Here is a 22,582-nt window from a genome sequence, read left to right on the forward strand (position 1 = left end):
ACTAAACTGTCTCCTTGTTGTTTTGACAGCCTGTGTGGGCAGCATCTCGGCTAAAGAAGAACAGAGTTTTATTTTGCAAGGGACATTGGGAATGAGTCAGAACAGAACGCTTTCTCTATTCAGTGGTTTTTCAGCTGCCCTTGTCAGTCCATGCCCACAGCTTTCTCTTCTCAGCACTCTGAAATAGCATTCAAGTTCTCCTGTATTAGAAACACCCCACTTGGCACTCAGTAAAAACATTGGGGCCTTTGTTGTGAGTGAAGTAGCTTAGCAGGGAGGAATGTGAAGTTTATAAATAATTAGTCTCAGGTAACTTGAAAGTTCTTGCAGCTTCTTGATCGGCAGTGGGGTGAGTAAATACTGTAACCTGTTCGTGTGTATTTGTGTTGGGTGGCTGTTAGTGTGTGAAACAGAAAGTATACTACCTGGTTTCCTGTAAGTAAACAAATTCCTGTCTGGCAGATAAAACAAGTGTATATCTGCCAAGTCCATGTTTTGTAGTTCACATCTCAATAAAATCACACAAAGATGAGATAACTTGTTCAGCTGAATTTTAATGGTAAAAATAATATTTTCCCATTTGGAACTGACTCCAGTGATACAAACACATGTGTTCTAGCTTGGTAACATGACACTAATCCGAAGATGGTTCATTTTGACTTCACAGGGTTACCAAAAATAGCCAAACAAATGAAGGAAAATCATGCAGAGAATCAAAGAGATAGTGGGTGTTTTATGGCCAGTGTGCCTCTCTTTGTCAGTCCACCACAAAAAAAACATCATCAAGGCTAGTGAAATGTTCAAGAAAATAGAAAAACCTGTACTATTGTCTTTCACTTGCAAAATAGTTCCATCCAGCACATAAAAACAAGCTCTTCACATGCAAGTATGTGGTTGCTAAACAAAAACATGTGCCTGGAGTCTCTGGACTGTTAAATTTCTCACAATGCCAGGAAACTGCCTAGCACCCCCAAGGCCAAGACTGAAGGCTTTCAAATACAAGAGAAAAATGCATGAAAAAGATAGCAGGTGACATAATATTGTTGTGTAACGATCATTAGTAGCAATCAGAAGTGTACTCAGACATAGGTTACAAATTTGATCATGACTTGAAACTTGAACTTTACACTAAAGGTTTGTGACTCAACATAGACTGAATTTACTTAGAGTTATAATTTGACTATAACTCTTTCGCAAATGTCTAAAAACGACTAGACCTATGTTACATATTTTGTTGAGTTGTGTACTTACATTATGCGCAATGTTGTCATAAATTGACTTTTTATCCAGTTTTAAGCCACATTTTACGATACAGTTTTTAGATCTTGTTCGTTTTTAACTATATATTATAACCGGATGAAGGATTTTAGTCATCAGACGTCTGGATCGTAAATTATCAGAGAAACAAGCTGAGCAAACGTTAGTAGCAGCTCGGCTCGCAGCCCCTACGGGACATCCGTTGTCCACGAAAGAGAGCATCAGAGAAACATTGATTTTTAACATGAAACTGCTTTAATCGGTATCTTTGCCGGTTTTAATCACTTGATCTGTTTGTTTTGGAGATGTGTAGACCTCAGTGGATAATTCAGGGTCATCATGAACAGGAATCCATTGGAAATCTCTCGTCACCTATTAAAGATTTTTTTTTAATGACAGATCAAATATGAGAGAATGGTAATTGTGTTATAATGTAATTGGTGCTGACTTAGTTTGAGCTGACTTTCCCTTTAAATTTCTCAAAAACTGTACAGCAAAATAACATTATATGTCACTTGGACATAGCCAGGGTCATCCTGAACAGGAATCCATTGGCATTTCCTGTCTCTATTTAGGTTTTTTTATTTTTCTACAAAATATGAAGAAATTACGAATATGTAATAATATAATTTGAGCATACATTCCCTTTAATTTTCTCCACAATTGTACAGTAAAACCATATGAACATTTATATGGTCATAGCCAGGGTCATCCTGAACAGGAATCCATTGAAAATGCCATGTCACCTTTGAAGGAAAGATTCCTTAAGACAGGTCAAAGACCAATATTTGATTATATTTTTGAGTTCCCTTTTTTAAATAAAAAAACAGATTTTTATTATAACCGGATTTAATATAATGCGCAACATAATGTCTGTTTAACTTGTTATATCAAATTTCATAAATTATTGCTAAAAAAACCTTTTTGGCCGCTCCAAGCACCTATACCGTAACACCAACAATAGACGCGCATCAAAATCTAAGCGACCACTCACTTGACCGCAGTACAACTCACATGATTCCACGCTACTTCACAACGTCATCAACAACTTCTTTTGTTGTTGTTTTGATGTGGCCTTTCTCATTTCTCAGTTTGCACCTCCTCGCTTCTCGCCTCGCGTCATGGTCCCTCCCACCAGAGATGCTAGCGGAGGAGGCGAGGGAGATACTCGAGGAGAGACGAGTGAGGCAACGGGCATTTAACGAAATGAGATATCCTCGCGGAGCCGTCATTTTAAAACGACGTCAACTAAATACGACGTGTGGCACAGCTACATCATCCTTTCATTGTTTTATTATAGACTACCGCTGTATTTTATGATCTATGTCAGATGATCATAACAGTGTTCATGACAACTTATATATTTACTTTTAATTCAATTCACAACGTTTTATACGTACAGTATTATATATTTTGTGTGAAGCGCTACATGTGTTTGTATGAAAAATACTATACAAATAAAGTGACATACAGTATATCATTGAGTGATATATCGATAATCTTAATAAGCTACACTTAACAGTACATGCACTATTACTTTATACCGTATTATTACCATCAACCGGTAAACCCACTTTGTACTTCACACTTATTTTAATTTTATACTTATACCCACTTGGTACTTAATTTATCTGACCTGTATTACAGTGTATTATATTTTTTGCTTAGTACTTCTATTCCTGAGTGCACTGACGTGATAGTGAGCTGCTGTAACAAAAGACTTTCCCCTCGGGGATCAATAAAGTATTTCTGATTCTGATATACAGTATATTATATATGTGATTGAGTTATATAGGCTACAGTATATTATATAGGCTTACACACAAACACACTGACAAAGTAAGCAGCCCTTCAAATGCAGCCCACAACCCCAACCGCAACTGTCGTCACAGGACTATAAAGTGGACTGTACTGTACTTATATAGCTGCTATCAAAGTGAAATGTCATTAAGGAAGGCGGTTAGAACTGCACCTTACGAGGCGCCACACAAACAGTGAAGGATGTAAAGTTTGGTCGCGCATTTGATCATCTTAAATCATGAATACAAATGGGAAATGGACTGTACTTGTATGGCGCCTTTCTATCCTTCTGACTACTCAAAGCGCTTCACACTACTAATACAACTTGTGAATACAAAAGGATCACTTGCAGAGTCCTGCTCCCACCACGGCTGTGTCTCACGCCTCAATGTTGTACGTGTCGACAAGACTTCCGCAAAGGATACACCGGCGGATCCTCGCTCAATGCTCCTCCGACACGCCTCTCGATATCTCCTCGCTCCTTACTCCTCGATTTGCATTTTAGGAATTGAGACGTCCTTGAAGATGTCACGCTGAGATCGATTTCCGGGTCACAGGCAGGAGGACAGAGCCCCCTAAATGTCATGGCGGGATATTTCTTGAGGACTACTTTTGCATTCCCTCGCAATATGTTTTGCGTTACCTCCCAATACTTGTCTTCTTCCATTCCCTCAGTCAGTTTGTCTATTTGTAATGGAAGGTAGTGTGGAGATTCTCAAGTGAATGCATTTAGCGTTGTTTATGGACACCTCGCCTTATATGATGTCCATTGCAAAGAAGTTAATATATAGAGCATTATCAAACTTCTGGGTAGGAGCTGTGTGTATAAGGAACATCAATTATTGCTCCGCACTTATAGCATAACAGGCCTTCTATCAAAACCTGTTTCGGCATTAAGGTTTCTCTAATTGGTTTTGTGTTTTTGCACAGAGGACCCTGTGCAAAAACACAAAAAGCTTTCCAACCTGCGTTGGTCTGCATTCCTGATGTGTCTGCAAGTGGTGCAATGCAGTCTGCTCTTCCTGTGACAGAACCACAGACTCTGTTTGCAGCATTTCAGTCACCTTCTTGTTTGTTGCTTTTTTGACTCACACAAATACAGCACATTAGCTTCATGAGGTAGATTCAACTGCACACCTGTAATTCAAAGAGCCGATATACTGTTGCGTTGCGCTGGGAGCAGCTGAGCGGAAATAGACATATGGCTCTGAAGGAATGGAAGAAGAAAAGTATTGCGAGGTAATGCAAAAGTATTGAGAGGTAAACCAAAAAAGTGAAACCCCAAAAAGCTTGGACTTTGGACATGACTTGGGACTTGAGTGTCAAGACTTGAGACTCCCATGTGACATAACAAATCCTTCAGCAGCAAAACTCATTGTGTTTGATCACTGCAACATGAAAAATGATCTGTCCAAATGAAAACTGCTGAACAAATGTCTAACTTGGCAAAAGGACGTTCTGGACTCACACAGCTTCACTGCGACTCTAAAGGCTTTCGGCTCATTCTCCATGTTCACCTTGGAAACAGAGACTGTACAAATGTTGTGCTGGCGTCCACTAACAAACAAACAAACAAACAAGTGAAACCGGCACAGCCCAACAGAACTGCAGTCCATAAACAAACCACTGAGGCCAAGGAAGGGTTCCAGGACTGCCACAGAAACAAAACGTCTCAGTGAGTGTAGACCAGAGCCCTGACACAAATCCCACACATCTTTCTGTAAGAATATGTTTTACCAAAGAGACTAAAAACTTTAAAGAAAATGACAGATTAAGTGGGGCTCCTGGATCGTTGAAATAAGCTGATTGAACCTATTAGGAGTAAAAAAAAAAAAGTCCAGAGAAGGCACAAATGGGAAGAGATTGTTCCATCATTGTTAACACAATAAAGAAAACTTCATGAGCTATGAGCAATACAAAGACAGTGAGAACCCTAACTTTTTTGTCTTTATCTTCACCTTCTCTTGGAACACAATGTTTAATTGCACCTACAGTTTAATTTATTACAAAATGAAAACGAAACCAGAGTCCTGACATTTGAAAAGAGTCTGCTGTGGTTCTCTGAACTAGTGTGCTTCTAACACAGCCTCAAACTCCCCATCCACAAATACTTCCCCCTCCCCCACTGCAACCACTGACTGCATGTACAGTAATATAAATAGCTCTTTAACTGTATGTTTTACACAGTGTCAACTATTTGACAGTCTCTGTTGCACCAAAGCCTCAACACTCTCTTCAATAAGTAAGATGGACATAAACCAGAAGCTGTTTGGGCACACTTGATAAGTAGACTTTCATATGAGCCACTAATCTGTTAACTATGATTTTCAGGCTATATTTACAATTCTATGAGTACTTCAATTGTCAAGTGGTCAAAGTGTCAATGTTTGTGTGTGTGTATGCAACTCAGCACCAGAAAGTAAAAAACCTTTATACAAATGAGTGACTATTGAACAACTCTGAATCAAAGACAATACAGTAGATAGTAAAGTACTTGAGATCAGATTTTTTATGAACCAGTAACTAATGGTTTTGGATCCTGTGTAGCTTATTGTAACATGTGGCCTACGGTATTTGTGTCCTATATTCAGTATACAATGTTGCATGTAAGTAAATGGCATGTAAATTAAATTTCAACGACACAGACTAATTTCACCCAGTATGTGAGTTGTCCTACTAGAGAGGAGAGGAGGCAGCTTGGACAGGGCCAACGAACTTAATCTGTTCTTTAACAGATTCGACACACCGGCTCCTGCTCATCCCCCTTCTAACTCAGCTGCTGTTGGCCCTCAGGCTCCTCTGAGTCCACTGCCCCCCCCCTCCTTCTTCCTGGGAGAGTCCTACTCCCCCCTCAACCGGCTCTCAGGCTAATGGCCCTCTCCAGACTGACGACTCCCCCCTTCCCCTGCCTGTAACCTCTGCTGTGTGCCTGACTACTGACCAGGTGAGAGGACAGCTGATGAAACTCCACTCAACCAAGGCTGCAGGCCCCGATGGCATTTGCCCCGGGGTGCTAAAAGCCTGTGCCCCCAGGCTATGTGGAGTCCTTCAACATGTCTTTAACCTGAGCCTGAGTCTTCAAAGGGTCCCTGTACTGTGGAAGACATCTTGCCTCATTCCTGTGCCGAAGACGCCGTGTCCCAGTGGCTCCAAGGACTACAGACTGGTGGCACTGACCTCCCACAGAATGAAGACCCTGGAGAGACTGGTGCTGGAACAGCTGCGGCCCATGGTCAGACTCCTCCTGGACTCCCTTCAGTTCGCCTACCAGCCCCGGCTGGGAGTTGAGGACACCATCATTTTCCTGCTGAACCACATCTACACCCACCTGGACAAGCCGGCAAGCACGGTGAGGATCATGTTTTTTGACTTCTCCAGTGCTTTCAACACCATCCGGCCAGCCCTGCTGGGTGAGAAGCTGGCAGCGATGCAGGTGGATGCCCCGTGTCCTGGATTGTTGACTACCTGACTAGCAGACCACAGCACGTGCGTCTGCAGCATTGTGTGTCGGACAGCGTGGTCAGCAACACTGGGGCCCCTCCGGGGACTGTCCTCTCTCCCTTCCTCTTCACCATCTACACCACAGACTTTAGCTACCACACAGAGTCCTGCCACCTTCAGAAGTTTTCTGATGACTCTGCTGTGGTGGGATGTATCAGCGGTGGTGATGAGACGGAGTACAGGGCTGTGGTGGGGAACTTTGTCTCATGGTGTGAGCAGAACCATCTGCAGCTCAATGCGACAAAGTCTAAGGAGCTGGTTGGAGTACCTTCAGCAGAAGACTCATCCCCCCAAAATGCACCACAGAGCGCTACAGGAAGTCATTCCTGCCTGTGGCCATCAAACTCTTTAACTCCTCCCTCTAAGTGTCAGTCTATATGACCCTAAGTCATTAAACTGGACATTGATCATTAACATCACTGTAATACTTGAAATATTGTGCAATATTCTCTGTTTAATACTCCTGTGCAATATATTCTTTTCAGTTAAATATCCCATATTTATTGATATTTATTCATACTTTTACTGCTGTGCAATATCCACCATCTCATAATAATCTTAATAAGCTACACTTAACAGTAGATGCACTATTACTTATTACTTATATTATTACATTGTATTATTATACCGTACATACATCATCAACCGGTAAATCCACTTTGTACTTTACACTTATTTTAATTTTATACTTATATCCACTTTGTACTTAATTTATCTTGCCTGTATTATAGTGTATTATATTTTGATTTGCTTAGAACTTCTATTCCTTCTATTCTCAAGTGTGCACTGACGTGATAGTGAGCAGCTGTAATGAAAGAGTTCCCTTGGGGGATCAATACAGTATTTCTGATTCTGATTTTGAAATTAAGCTCTGCTTCATTGAAAACCAACATGAACAGGGCCAGATTCCTGGCACCACCGGCCCAAACACCATCTTTGGAATTTAAAAACCTTGGCTGTCGTTCCCTTTTTGTGGATAAAGCTTGGTTTATACGAATTGAGCAATTCTTCACTGACCAGAAATAGCCATGCAGATGGTTTTCCCAAATCACCATTCATTTACATGTCTCACAGCATGCTCTCATCCTGAGGGAGCTGACTGTTAGACCATTGATTTTAATTTTGTCTCAAGGATAAAACAAGCTATGCTGCATGCTTGAATAGCTATGCAGGATGGTATTTAAGTTATTTCTGAGCGAGATGAGCTGTTTGTTTACAGATTTCATGGATACTGGAGCATGAAACTCAAAAAAGTGAACCATATTATTACAGAAACTGGTGAGCAACAGGATGTGGTGTTATCACATTGATGTAGTGAGCCAAGCATACTGGAGCCACAAGGTATTGAGAAAAGTCAAAGAAACCTAACTGTAACAGCAAACTATGTGTAAGTGCAACATCAACTTTCTGCATACTAAAGCATCAACACACTTTATTTTTTAGCCCAGACTAAACTACCCCTCAAAGCAAAAAGACTGTGTTCTTTATCTCACATAAACACATTTATTCATGACTGTACTTAAGTACAATTTTGAGGTATTTGTACTTTACTCGAACATTTCCATTTCATGCTATTTTATAATTCTGCTACTCCATTACATTTAAGAGGGAAATATTGGACTTTTTTCTCCACTACATTTGTCTGATGGCTTTAGGGTCTTTGCAGATTAAGATTTTACTTACACAATATAAGACAAGTTTATAAAGTATTATAAACTACCCAACATCATGTAAAGTACTTAAAATTAACTCAGAGCTGAGCAGGAGCAACAATGAAATGTTTCTCACATGTTGCTGTGAATACTTCTATGCAATGGAAATTTTGAATGCAGAACTATATAACTATAACTATAATATAATAAATAAAATATAATAAGTATTATTACATTGTTGTTTTGCTGTTCTTAATTACGGATCTAAATACTTCTTTCAGGAAAATCAAAGGGTTTTATTGTGACCAAATTAATCCATAATTTAGATCACATTTCACAGTGTAGGGGGGTTTGGGAGAGTGCCAGTTACCGTTGGCAGCTGTGTGCACTTCCTCATGTTCCATGTAAAACTGTTTAACTTGTGTGCCAGCTATGTTGACTCATTTTGTGTGACAATGTACATGTTTAGTCTCAGGCTTTATCCATATAATAACATATTAATTTGACTGACAGCCTAATGCTACATATTATACTATTAAAAGACCCCTTGCCCTAAGAGAAACCCAATAAGGTGAAATTGTCATGGTACAGCTGTACCATTCCTAGTGTTTCTGTCTGTTTGTCCCCTGTTGGTTCCCCTCCTGTGTGTGTGTGTGTGTGTGTGTGTGTGTGTGTGTGTGTGGTGTGTCTGTGGGGCGCGGCCTCCAAGGAACTTCAATCAGTGACTGACACACCTGCTCTCCATCCACAATCAACACCTGATAGTATATCTAGCCGGCTCTTCTCACCAGTCTTCGTTAGATTGTCCGTTTACCATAGTGGCATTACGTCTTGGCTCCTGACGTACCTCCCTAGCGAAAGAACCTGTATGATATCTGAACTCCAGATTAACTCTTTGACTCCCTTTGCCCAGGTTCGTTTGTCTTAACCTGCCTCCAAGTTGCCCACCGTTGTCCCAGGAGGACCTGACCGCAGCTCTCCTCTGCTCCACCTCAGCCTGCTGTTCTTCCTCCGCCTGCCTGCTCTCCCCAGCCTCTTGTCGGCCTGCTGTCGGCACCCGGTCCACCAGCTCCCAGCAATTACCTCCACACTCCTGGTTCCTCATTGTATTTCCTAAATAAACTGAAACTAACTACTTCACTTCCACTGTTCTAGTCGTGCTTTTGGGTCCAGCCACAGTATACCACAACAGAAATGTGTTTTCTGGCATATTAAATGAATGCAAAATTAAAGGAAATAAAAAAAAATACAAAATTACCTGAGTAATTTCATGTTTTGACTCTTCTTTGCATATAGAAAAGTGTTCTGGATATGACCGATAAGTGTTAAAGATGTTGCAGTTTCACCAAATAGTTTGGCAGCTTAATCTCCAGAGAACCTTACACCAAATAGTCTTCTGTACTGTATATCACAGTGGGTGTTATCCTATGTGCCATATGCACATAAATGTAACATATTGGGGAATAGCCATTAGCTGGAACCAAGTAACTGAAGTATGGTCTGTGAGCTGTTGATGAGGCTTGGGCATATTGTGATGAAATCAACATACGATCTGTTAGAGGTCAGCATACTGTGAAGCTTATGTTTCGTTTTAGTTGAGGCCATATTATAGTAAAATCAATGAGATCAAGAGTCTCAAAAAAACTTCTGAACCAATCTAATATTTACTACACACCAATTATATTGCATTGCCTTATCTTGTAAGGTGTCCCTGTTATTCTGACTGGATGTTGTGACACAGTAGTTGCACTTACGGAAATAAAGAGGCATACATGTAGAACAGCAGGAGCTTCCTCTCGCAGGAAGACTTTCTAAATGTGTCTGTTACATCTCAATGTGCAAACGTGAGTCAGATTGTATTACATTGTACACATATTCAAATACTTCCTTCCACTTCCTGTATCAATTACATAACACTAGCAATATAACAAGTCATGTATTGTATTGTATACTGAGTGAGGCAGGGGTGAAAACCTCAACATGTGCTATGGGTACTCAGCAGGCTTTCAGCACAGAAATGCACATAGTGCAAGTATGAAAAGATATTCATTATATCAAGGCTGTTAATTATTCCATAACAGACCACTAATCAGCAATAACACATACATCAAATTATGTAGTTATTCATTTTAATACATTTTTGATTATCAAATGTTACCATTAGTGCCACTGTAAGCATCTTACAGCATTTTTCGTACAAAATGAGAACACAGGAATTTTTAGTAATTATCAAAATGTTCCAAAAACATACAATAATCGGCTTGTCAAAGTAAAAATATTTTGTTACATTCTATTTAGATGGATTTAGGAATTTAATGTGGAATTATCTGGTAACTACATTTAACGCCCTTGTGGTCCTATATGAGACTTGGGCTATATTCAACACAGTCAGTGGGCAATTACACTAAGCCAGCACTATTTCATTACCACAAGGTGCTACCAGGGGAGCGATATAAAGAAAAGCTAGTAAAAAGAAACAGAAGTTTGCTGCCAACATATTAACAATAAAAAAACAAAACAATAAACAACCAAACTTTTGTAAACATATCAAATTGCAATGAAACAACTGTAAAATCAGTTGAACTTACAGTGTAAGATCACCGCCAGGCTACTCAAGAATCAATATACTTGATTATACACTTTTTCCAGCTGCTCAGAGAGAGTTAATCTGAGCACAAGTAAATGTACAGTAGGATGTCCTTATCTCTTGTTAAGTGTAAAAGACTTCACCTTTTTCTATCAGTCTGCTGATGGTGGCCAAAGTAACTGTCTACAGCAAAACAGTGCAAATTTTAGTCAATACAAACAAACAGTAACCATAAGTTTGGATGGCAAAGGTGAATAACTACAATATAAAACAAAGTGGCAAAATTTAACATTGACTTATATAGAATAACAGATTTTATCATTGATCAGATACAAACTATAATTGTTCAGAAAAAAAAGGTGCCAAACATAAATTTCAGTTTTCTAAAACAGAAGAACAACTTGTTGTATATGTTTTTGCTCATTAAATACTACTTCTCAATCCAGAAAGTTTGAGAATCAAGGCTTCAAAGAAAAGCAGCACAATGTGAAGGATCAGTTCATGGCTGACATTTTTTTTGTTGTTGATCACTTCCTGTCAGTACAGATCAGACATAATGTACTACAGTACGATATAAGCATTGATAATTTTTTTACTAACTGATGAGGGCAGTGTGATAAAAAAAACTGCACCAAACCTATGTTGCAATGAATAGTGTTTAGTTTACAGCATTTCAAAGCATCCTGTCTGAGCTAGTTGTTACTGTGAGGCAAGTCCCCTGCACCCCATCTGTCTGTTGACTAGCTAGCTAACATACAAATTAGCCAAGCATATTGTCATTAACACAAAGACGACAGAAAGATGACCACTGTGGCACATCTTTCTATTCGGCCTCTGCACTGTCTGCTTGTGACTGACTGAGTGGTGTAACCCAATATTTACACCCCAAGCAACCACTGTGTTTGGGCTAGGTTCAGGGCAGTAATACAGAAGCATCAGTTAGAGGGTGGAATCTTAAACCATTTGCCTCTCCAGTGTTAACATCCCCAGCGACAAGGCTTTGAAGTACTGATCAGCTTGATGTTTACTTTGGTCTAGGGTCGACTCTCAGGACCTCAGTGAGTTTAAACCTCATCGTATTGAATCCATCACTGCGGGGGCACGCTAGTCAGTTTTTGAAGGCCCCGTAGCGGCTGGCTTTATTAATGAAGGTCTTGAGCAGGTCGTGATCCATGTCTGCAAAGGCCTGGGTCTGCGTGACAGCTGTTAGGTGGTTGATGCAAAACTTGAAGCAGAACTCCTCCAGGTCCTAAAAATGAAGAGGGCTGTCTGGTCAGTGCTGAGGAGTACAACTGACTAGCTACTGAGAAGGCCCCCACCACCATGGTGTTTGACTGTGTGTCAGGGGCTATAAGCTTACCCGCGCCTCATACTTGACAGCAGCAGAGAGCAGAGTGATGGCGTTCTCCTCAGAAATGCCTCTCTTTATCGTCTCCTGGCACAACCTCTTCAGCCTCGTCTCTCGGTAGAACGTAGCCAAGTCTAGCAACCCTGCACACGCAAGAACATCACACAGGTGAGTGTGTGTAGGACTTCTGCATTGACTTGTTGCAAAGTTTCCTAGTGCTCTCTAGTGGTCCATGCATAGCCTTACCAATAGCATCCTCTGGTGGCAGGTTAATAGTGTCTGTGTAGAGGTACTCCAGAAAGGCTCGGTACACCAGGTATGAGAACTGGTGAATTTCTATGGTGTCTTCATCCATTTCATTCAGCAGTGCACGAAAATGCTCACACCTGGAAAGGGAAGAAAAGGGGCAGACTACTCGCGTGACATGGTAAAAGATACCATACGAGTGATTTAGCATCTATTACAAATAATGGGTACTTAACACTACTGCTTTTTTGTAAATCATGCTGTTGTGATTAAAAAACAATATCCTACTTTCCAAGAATTGCCATCTGCCATCATTTCTTCTCACAACTGAGTTTTCATTCTCTAAGTTCATTTGCATGTGATGTTGCTAAATCAGGCATTTTGCACTGTTGCATATTCTTGTGTGTGTGTGTGTGTGTGTGTGTGTGTGTGTGCGTGTGCGCACTAAGGTTGATGTCGCAGACAGTCTGGCTCCTTCCTACTGACAGTGCAAAAGAGCAAGTGACTGGAATGCAGATGCTTTGTGTCCAAGTGTGGTTATAAAAAGAAAAGCGGGAAACAATAGGTCTGTCTTTGCTTCCCCATGACATTAACAGGAAAGGAAACACTAACAGATGGAGTTTAAATATAGGCAACACAGCATTCAGTAGGTATACATTAAATTCATTATCATAGAAAGACGGCTCAGACAAAATTATTTGTTTATCTTGATTTTTTGTTTCTATAAGTATCACCCAATTGTGCAACCTCAAAGTGTGTTTCTGTTTCCCTGAAAACCCCAGTGTGGTTTACCAAGCACCTTAATTACTCATAACCAAGCACAACCTCTGAATGTGAAAAACACACTCATATGACCAAAATTAAAGAATGAAGAAGCAGGCTGCTCCGGGGAAGAAGTAAGGAAAATCATGTCATAAAGCAAAGTGCAGTGGCCTAACATCAGAGAAGAAAACCTGGAGACATTGTTTGAGTTCCTATATACGGATCATCAAGTGCAACCAAAAGTAATTCTTAATTTGGTTTGGGGAAATAAGAACCACAGCAAGCCACATATTGCACACCTCCCCAGACAAACACCAGCTACTTAAAGTGTCGTGACTGGATGGGAACTGTGTTGCTTTGGTCAGTTTTTCCAGACACCCATTTAATTTTCAAGGAGCATATATTGATAATATATTGCTAATATGAATTTGTAAGAACTAAAAGGTGAGAAAGTAATGACATTATTTAACTAAGCATTTGTGATTTTTGCAAAATTCACATTAGTTCACATTTTCACTTCGGACTTTGGAGGTCCCTAGATTTCTGTACCTGATTTTCAGCAGGGCTTTGTGAACGTGGATACACTTCCCATCAACCAAGAACTTCAGGTCTGAAATCTCTGGGCTGTCAAACTCTTTCTTCAAAGACTGGGCAACAGTCAGGTAGTCATCGCCATCTGTCAAAAATAAAGAAAAGTACGTTGTTGATTTATTTTCCTGTGAAATGACAACCATCTTTGAAACTGGGTAAGTGCTTAATTATGTGTTAGGCCTATTTTACAGTCCTGTAACAACTGCCGTATTTCACTGTAAAAATATAGCATACCTATGTACAGGGTATGCAAATACATTATTTTATTAAAATCCCATAAAATACAATTAAAAATTATGCCTTTAGACCCTATAGATATGACTCTCTGGTACAATTTGTAAAAAGGAAACTCTAGGGAATCAAATTTAATTGGAGTCACTATTTGTTCCTCTAGCACAGGGTTTCCCAAACCTCTAACGAGTTGATCATTTGAATCAGCTGTGTCGGAGCAGGGAGCGCTCTAAAACATGTAGGTCCAGGTTTACTCCAAGAGAGGTTTGGAAACACTGTTCTAGCACTACAGTTGGACAGGTAACAACTTACAGAAACAGACTGCACTGATGATTATAGTGGTTTGTTAGTTAAACCGATTTTTCAGAGGGATGTCATTCATTTTACAAAATGGGAGTGTAAATGAAAAATGAAGATGAAGAAGTGACATGTTTATGCTCCTCAGTTTAAGCTGACTTCAAATGGTAAAATCTGTAGAGGTATGATTGTTTGACATTGGCAGGAAATAAGAGTTTCCTGTTTTCTTCTTAAACCGCTTCCAGGAATTTGTACCTATGACACACATGTGCCCATTGCATGGTATGATTACATCTGAGTTCAGGGTAAATGGGACAATATCAGATGGTTCACAAACCAAAAAATCCTTTTGTGTGATGTCTGAGTTCTGGGGCTCTTGTTCAGTTTTAGAAATCTTTATATTTCTATAACACTCTTACCTACTGAGAGGAGATGCCATGTGACTGCTGGTGTGGCGAAGCACGCAAACACATCGTCTGTGCTGCTGAAATGTGTGAGGTGGGGGCTGGCCACTGCCTGACCTCGACATTGACCCCACATCAGAACCTGCCCACTCTGGGTCTTGGCAGCCGATGTGTGGCTGGTGTGACATGCAGCCACCTCCACCATCCTAACGCCAAAAACAGAATTCAAACCTTAAAAGTACTGCTACTATAGCCTTCTTATGCAGAATGTATGTTGAAATATGGCTAATACGGCAAATTAAGAGGCTAATTCTGTTACAGACAAAAAGAAGCACATTTCCACAGTGAGCACTACTCAGAAATCAATCTCTTATTACTCTATGATGTTAAACCATACATGCCTTTAAGGCATTTAGCGACTTAAAAAAAATCTCTCAGGATCTTGTCATGCAGCCCTCAGTGACCTGTTGTGGTGGCAGAGAGGTGTCACTGCTAATTGAGGCCAGGGTAAAAACAAAGTACTAACCTCTCCTTGTCTGTGTTGATTAGAGTGGGGAGAGCTTGGTTACTCTTATTGCCTGTTCCCAACTGCCCATACGAGTTGGCTCCCCAGGCGTAAACAAACCCCTCATCTGTAAGTGCCAATGTATGTGCATAGCCACAGGCAACCTGTATATGGACGGTATAATTAAGATGAATGTTAACTCAAGTAAATAATCAAAAACAGAGCTTTATGAGAGTCATCTCTCTCTAGGCGCTTACCTGGACGATGTTGACTCCTTGGAGAGCAGCGATCCTGCATGGAGTCTGCTGATTTCCATTGTTGCCCAAACCTAGCTGTCCATTGCAATTGTAGCCCCAACCATAGATCTACAAACAGGGGACACTTTCAGACTATGCACTTTATCAGTTCTATTCTGTATGTTTAGGGCTAATTGTTTTCAGCTTCTATTAGCTTTTATCTGCATATATAAGAAATACTGTAAAAATCTGACAAATCAGCAGCTCATTTGCATTTCCTCTCAATTTCTCTTCCCTTTCTTTTAGCAGTTATATGTATATTCTGAGATGTCCTGACGGCAAGAAACTAATTTACTGTAAATTGCGATGAACACTGCCTTCTTGGTGGCGAAAACACAGCAACTTTTAGATGCAGGGGACATTAAAAAAAAAAAGTTTTAAATGATCTGCCCCTTCTGAAGAATCTGGATATTTCTTAAAAAAATAGGTAAAAACAAAATGATTAGCCATGGCTATAATGTACAAACTACTTAATTCATGAATATCTTATGTTTAGGTGTGATACACATTTGTATAAGCAGTCCCCCTAAAAAAAGAATTAAGGGCTACTGCCAAAAAGTTTACCTACTGAGAGTACTGATTCACTTATCCATGCTAAACTTGTGCAGATTGATGTGACCCATTACCTCTCCATTGTCCAGTACAGCCATAGAGCAGAGCTGACCACAGGCTATGTTAACCACCACTTTGTTCTGCAGGCAGCTGCTGACCCGGCGTGGCGTCGGCTGGTTGGCAGTAGACCCTGAACCTACTTGGCCTGAGTTGTTGTAACCCCATGCGTACACCTGAACACAGAGATAAATGTTCACTGTCCAAAGAAATAAACAGATTAAGCAGAAAGAAACTCAAGAAAGGACACGCCTGATGATAGGTTACCTCTCCATCAGTTGTGAGGGCAATAGTGTGGTGGGAGCCACAGGCCACCTCTGTCACTCTCTTGCTAAGAAGGTTGGTGGACACCAGGGCAGGGGTCAGTCCATGGTTTGTGGTCCCATTGCCCAGCTGGCTGTAGCCATTGTGGCCCCAAGCAAACACCTCTCCATCTACATAGCAGCCGGCAAACTTTCATTCATGTTGTCTCAGTGGTTAATATTTTATTACTAGATAAGCAGTTGACTACACACGATTTTGTAAAGAAATCTGGATAAAAGGCACAATCTGTGCTCCAAATGTGAACAAAAAACCAGCCCCATTACCAAAAATCTAAACCTAAAATTAAACCTTGCCATCACTCTGAAATGAATTGACAGCTCATGTAATACAAGAATTGACACTAGACAAGTAAATCAATGTTTGTAATGTTTCCTTATGCTGTTAAAGTTTTGTTTATACCACTAACAGGAGTAAAACTATATTTCGAAATCTGATTAGTTGGGAAACAAAATGCTTCTTTTTCATCTATGTTACAATTACATTAGGTATGTGACTATAACTAACTTCTACGGTCAAGCACCAATTGGACCAATAAGGTTACAATAATTGTCTACTGTTTGATGCAACATTGTATGACTAGTTTTCCCACAAATAACAAGAAGACCACTTTTGTACCCAAACACACTGAACTGTTAAATGTCAGTATACAAACCTCTACAAACAGGACTTTTAGTGTATTCAGATCATTGTCATCTGAATACAAGTTATTAGGCTCTAGTAACTTATTTTTTTGTGCTGTTTTGTTTTTAATTAGGTGATTTTTGATAGTGTATGGGCATCCATGGCACAGTTTCATCAAAAAACCAGATTCATTTGCATGTATCATCTTGCTGTTGTTGATGTCATTCTTATGCTTCCTGAGGAAATTTCCCCTCAGGGACGAATAAAAGCGTTTTCTGAACTGGATTACCTGCAGTAGCAATAACCACATGCGGTCCTGTTCCATAGCTTAGGGACACAATCTTCTTTCCACACAAGACATCAATCCTGCGCGGCTCAATGGTGCTTTGAAGATCTCCGAACCCTAAACAGCCGCTGCAGTTGGTGCCCAGAGCAAAGACCTGCAAACACCAAACATCATTGACGAAACGGTACTGATATTAATAAATGATAAATAAATGTTACATCCTGCTGTTTACTGATAAATACTAACACCACAGTAAACACAAATATGTAGTAAGACAACATACTGGGAGGAGACTAAATAATATCAACAATTCAAGTGTGAAAAATCATTTCACAATCTATGTGAAAAGCTTATTTTTTTACACCATTATACAACTAGACCTGCAACTAATGTATTTTCATTATCGTTCATCTGTCTATTATTTTCTTCATCAATTGTCTATAAAGTCTCTAAAATGTCAGAAAATAGGAAAAAATGTCCCTCACAATTTCCCAGTGCCTAAGAGATTTTGACAATCAATTTTGTGTCAATTGACTAAATTATTAATAGACTAATCATTTCAGCGCTATTTACACAAATAAAACTACACCTGCAACCAAAATGTAATCTTTTGTAAGATTGTGTTACGATTTCAGAACTACTTTGAGCATCTGATTTCCCAGAATGTTTGTGGGCTTTATTTTTTTTTTTAATGCCACAATTGACTGCTCTGAAACATAAACTGTTTGGGCCACAGGGACAAACACATGAGCAAGCGTGGTAAGATGAGGCACGCTCTACACCTTTCAACAGGATAAAAATGGAGCTTGCGCAGGTATTAGGCCTATATGGCTAAAGATAGCCTCATTCTATCTGCTTATCCCTGTGCCTGGAACTGCAACCTGTATCAGCCAGAAAGTGAGAGGCCTGCTGCATTTTTCTGTCCACTTCTAAATACAAAATAATCAAACCAATATTATGAAAGGAGAGTCTATCAAGTCTCGCAACACTTCTTAATGTAAACAAGACGATTAAAGCACCCTTGCCTAAAGCCCAAGTGTTACCTCATCATTAACTGTGACATAGAGGGCTTCATTTGCAGCACTGCCAAAGACACAAGCCTGCCGGATAAGCCGTAGTTCCTCAGGAGGAAGGAGTGCAAACACTGGCCACTTCCCCACGTCCAGCATACTACTCAGCTGTGAAATGATGAGAAAACACAGTTACACAGCATATGAGTCATCCAGAGATTTTGATTAAAAAAATATATAGTGTACAAATGCTGGAAAGTGGGAAAATGCCTTAATGGAAAGATAAGAATCAAAAAGACTTATTTTAACATTTGCACGTTCCCTTACCCACGCATTGTACTTACTGGGTATTCTTTGAAAGAAAGAATAGATTCATAACGTAAAGTAAAATGCTGAGTCGCAATCAAGCAGGAATATGTTGAAGTTGTGATGTTAAAGCCACTCCTGCTCCGGTAAATAAACTCTTGATTGAATACAAATTACTATTGTTTGTTTTTTTTTGTATAAAAAATGGCAAATGGCAGAAATCCGACCAAAAGGCCAAACTTGACTGTCAAATGAATATACCAAAAGTATTGTCCAGTCTGTAGCAACACATAAAGTAAAAACTGGGAGGTTAAATGACAGACGAGGTTATACGTGTCTCAAAAGTGCCCAGCAGACAGCAACTGGACACTGAGTGCAGTTTTGCAGACAGATTAAAACATATAGCTTATGTGTGCTGACTGCAGCAAACCCATTGTTATTACCAGTTTACTGACAGAATGAGTGCAGTCCAGGTTATGTGTTGTATATGTTATATCTAAAACCTGATACCATACTTCCAGTACAATGGCCAAATCATATGTCAAGGATGCACTCTTCTTTTTAATTTACATCTTGATGTTCTCAGGGTGGTAGAACCAGCCCACATACATTCATATGAAATGGGTTGCTTGGGCCTCTGTTTTTAATGGAGATTATTTATCAGCTTGAAACTGTTTTTTCCAAGATCAATATATGCTCATAAAACCTGCTTGTCTCCTTGTGTGTGTATATCAGAGTAAGTAAAATGCATATAAAAGGGAATAACGTATTTAATTACTGACATTACGTAGAAATGATCGGATGAATTATAAACGCCATACGCGCAAAATTCGACTACAATTCATATCACAAGAAACAAACTTCAAAGTGTCAAAACGCTTTAAAATGCACTGTTTACATAAGTTACTGTCGTGTCTGGCATAACTACAGTGATTGTCTCTCACTGAGCAATAGCATGAAGTTGCACTTATCATGAACCCAGACCTTATGAACGCCACCCCTCTCCAGCTCACACCGCGTTTATGAGATGTCCACTTTCAAACTTTAAATCAACTAATTCCAAAAAGAGGACACAAATAAACAGGGCATGTTGCGTGCTAAGACTTGAAGTGTGAGTTTACAAGATAGCTAGCAATATAAAAGTTTCTAATGTAGCGTCTACCATTAGCGGTAGCCTATCAACCTATCAAACAAAAAAATATTAAGCTAATTAGCGTAACGAGTGTTGCTACTACTGGGAGCAGCTGATGGTTCCAACTGTAAAACGTTACCTTGCTGTTGTTCTAGCTAGTGTTTCGCCCGCGATGCCGTTTTCTAATCCCTGAACACTGAAACATTGAAAAATTGTCAGCCAACATATTTGGCGAATCAAGTTGCTGATGGAATCATCTCGACAGTCTGGTATGGGGTCTAGCTTCACATAAGTTGCTGTGGTTGCACCTTGTTGTAGTTAGCTTTGATCGCTACACCACCGACTGAAAAACACACACACACCGCCACCCTTCTTCCTGTAGTTAGATGGTGCGTTCACCGAAAGTCGGAGCTTGGAGCTTCTAATGTTTACCATTGGCAAAAAAATAGTCTTTCCCAGCAAGAATTGTTCCCATTAGCTAACTATTAGTAACATACTTTGTAACATTTAAATCGTGTGTTGTGAAGCAGTTCCCTGCACAAATAAGTGCTAAGCAAATAAATGTATAATTTTCTTTTTTTTCATTTGAAACAATCCAATAATTTATCATTGTTTATTTTGAATAGTGAAAATCGGTACTGTGCAATCTATCAAACTAAATCTACAATTACAAGTAAAGTGATTGTAATTAGTATTTCGATTTGTAAAGTCACATTACTGATTGACAGATTGTATAGGAAGAAATGGAAACAACATCAAATACAACCCGATTAAAGCAAGATTTGAGGATGATAAGTATATCTGAGAACAGTTGTACAGCTTGTTTAATTTGTATGTACTTGTATTTATTTTAACATCATAAAACTTCAAATCTTAGACTACACTATACTGTATTCAATTTGAACAATTAACGTCATGTAAAAATTAACGATATTTACATATGTTCTGTTTTTATTTTCTCAGATGCTTCTATGCAGGTGGCTACTTACTACTCATGACAGCTTCTCTATACTTTCATGACTATTTCTCTATTTAAATGTCTATGTGTATCTCTATGACTCTATGGACTCTTCTTACTGGGAACTGCAGAGAAAACAGCAAAAACAAATGTTATGTGGGAGGACAAGACACATGCAGAAAGCAACTATCATCAGTGTATCTCAAGGAAATGGAGCTTTGTTCACCTATTTTTAGTCCGTTGTGCGGTTTTCACTTCAAATCTCAATGACTACTGTGGCAGAGACAGCGCGGTACTTCTTTATAAAGTCCAGCAGGTGGAGTCATGGATGGCCTAGTCTTAGTGCATGTCAGTGCTGAACACACTGCACTAATTTATGTTGGTGAGTATAAATTGTGCCTTAGATAAACTGTGACGTAATATTTAAAATACATATATTTCCATTTTGGATGGATAAAATATTAGCTTAGGTAAAAGTGTGTGCACATTTGTTTCTTGGGTAAAATAAAAGCATGTAATTGAAATATGATAGATAGATAGATAGATAGATAGATAGATAGATAGATAGATAGATAGATAGATAGATAGATAGATAGCAATTGAAGTATTACAGCATCATTAGTAGTGCAAGTCAGTAGATAATGTTATATGTTTTACATTACAGGGTTGTCCTGGGATATGAAACTGGTATTAACTGTATATTTAATATATCAATACTCAAGGCTTGAGGAAGTAAGTCAGAATACACTTAGGCCTATAATGTCTATCATATAATTTTGACTATGACAGACTTTGAGAATTTGGTGGGAGTGGTATGGGAATACTGTATGTTATTCAAAAATGCAATGTTGAAAATAGATTTTTTTAAAAACGTATCCTTATAGTAATTATATTTCCCGTACAGGTAACACGGTACAAATCAATGAACGGTATTAATAGTACCCTTAAAAGGCGATATAATGCTGTTAAGGTGGCCCGGAAATTTCCAATAAGAAGCTGGCCACGGTTCAGCGTTGACTGGGGATATGTATAGCTTGGCAGGGGAAGACTGAGCCAGGCATGGTCACGTACACGTAAAACAACTGTGGTGTTCACGTTTAACCACATACACACATTTGTCTGCGACTGACTTGGTGGACAAACCGATCACAGACACGTCAACCTTAAGGTCTTCCTTAAAAATCATGAAAATGTGGGTAGACAGATGAAGTAAGGCATACTGTAGGCTACTAGACACTGACCACGACCCGATACTAACTAAATTAAAACAATGTGACAATATTATAAATGTTTCTCTTCGCTATCTTGGAATTTGGGATTCGTCATGATTTGCTGTAGTACGCATGCGCACAGAGCCCTGTAAGCGATGGCGAAATTCCTTACTTTTATGCAAGGAGCAGGGTTGGATGGAAAGTTACCTCGATAAAATTGGCTATTAGGCTAACATTATCGATACTTAGCATCGTCACTGTCGATTGCAAGCTACTTTAATCAGGTTTAGGTGCAGTCAATACGAGCGATCGTCGTTCATATTACGTGAAAGGCACATCTTCATCTATTAGCTAGGTAGCATAAGGTAGCTAACGCTAGCATGTCACATTTTGCCTTGTCTTGTGTTTATCTAGGTAGCTAGCAAGTTGTCCGTCTCAGCAGGTGTTGCAGAAAGTAGCTGGTCATCGGAACTCGCTGAGGTTAACATTTCGGGAAGAGCTGCATTGGAATCATCACTGTGCATCGGCGTGTCCGTCAAGACTGCTGCTGTGCCGACTGACTGAGTGAGTAACGTAAGCTGCCATTGGTAATAACTCACTTGTATGTGCTGCCAGTTTACGGTGTATTAACTGTGTCTCTTAAGGGAG

General features: G+C 39.6%; 2 protein-coding genes and 1 long non-coding RNA gene across 7 annotated transcripts in view; 2 read left to right on the plus strand and 1 right to left on the minus strand.

Moving 5' to 3' along the window:
* The first annotated feature begins 17 nt into the window (after positions 1–17).
* On the plus strand, positions 18–9,350 carry LOC122879018. Its single transcript, XR_006378611.1, has 2 exons — positions 18–349; positions 9,124–9,350. It is a non-coding gene; the product is annotated as an uncharacterized LOC122879018 (long non-coding RNA).
* A 972-nt stretch (positions 9,351–10,322) lies between these two features.
* Positions 10,323–20,160, minus strand: rcbtb2 (regulator of chromosome condensation (RCC1) and BTB (POZ) domain containing protein 2). Its single transcript, XM_044202937.1, has 12 exons — positions 19,905–20,160; positions 18,361–18,495; positions 17,321–17,471; positions 16,354–16,520; positions 16,104–16,262; positions 15,439–15,546; positions 15,203–15,345; positions 14,692–14,882; positions 13,703–13,829; positions 12,392–12,531; positions 12,158–12,288; positions 10,323–12,046 (listed from the first exon to the last, which is right to left on the minus strand). Exons 2-12 carry the CDS (start codon positions 18,484–18,486, stop codon positions 11,906–11,908), a joined length of 1,584 nt encoding a protein of 527 aa, XP_044058872.1. The 5' UTR covers positions 18,487–18,495; positions 19,905–20,160; the 3' UTR covers positions 10,323–11,905.
* A 1,780-nt stretch (positions 20,161–21,940) lies between these two features.
* Positions 21,941–22,582, plus strand: part of fndc3a (fibronectin type III domain containing 3A) — a 53,162-nt gene continuing 52,520 nt past the window's right edge. Inside the window, exons 1-2 of one of the 5 annotated variants that reach the window (XM_044202062.1) lie at positions 21,954–22,082; positions 22,349–22,498. The gene's annotated coding sequence lies outside the window, so the exon portion shown is untranslated. Of the gene's footprint in view, positions 22,499–22,582 lie in introns of all 5 variants that reach the window. The other 4 variants (XM_044202064.1, XM_044202061.1, XM_044202063.1 and 1 more) reach the window with 4 other exon arrangements.

The sequence above is a fragment of the Siniperca chuatsi genome, linkage group LG7, assembly GCF_020085105.1.
Source record: "Siniperca chuatsi isolate FFG_IHB_CAS linkage group LG7, ASM2008510v1, whole genome shotgun sequence".
NCBI classification, from domain to species: Eukaryota; Metazoa; Chordata; class Actinopteri; order Centrarchiformes; family Sinipercidae; genus Siniperca; species Siniperca chuatsi.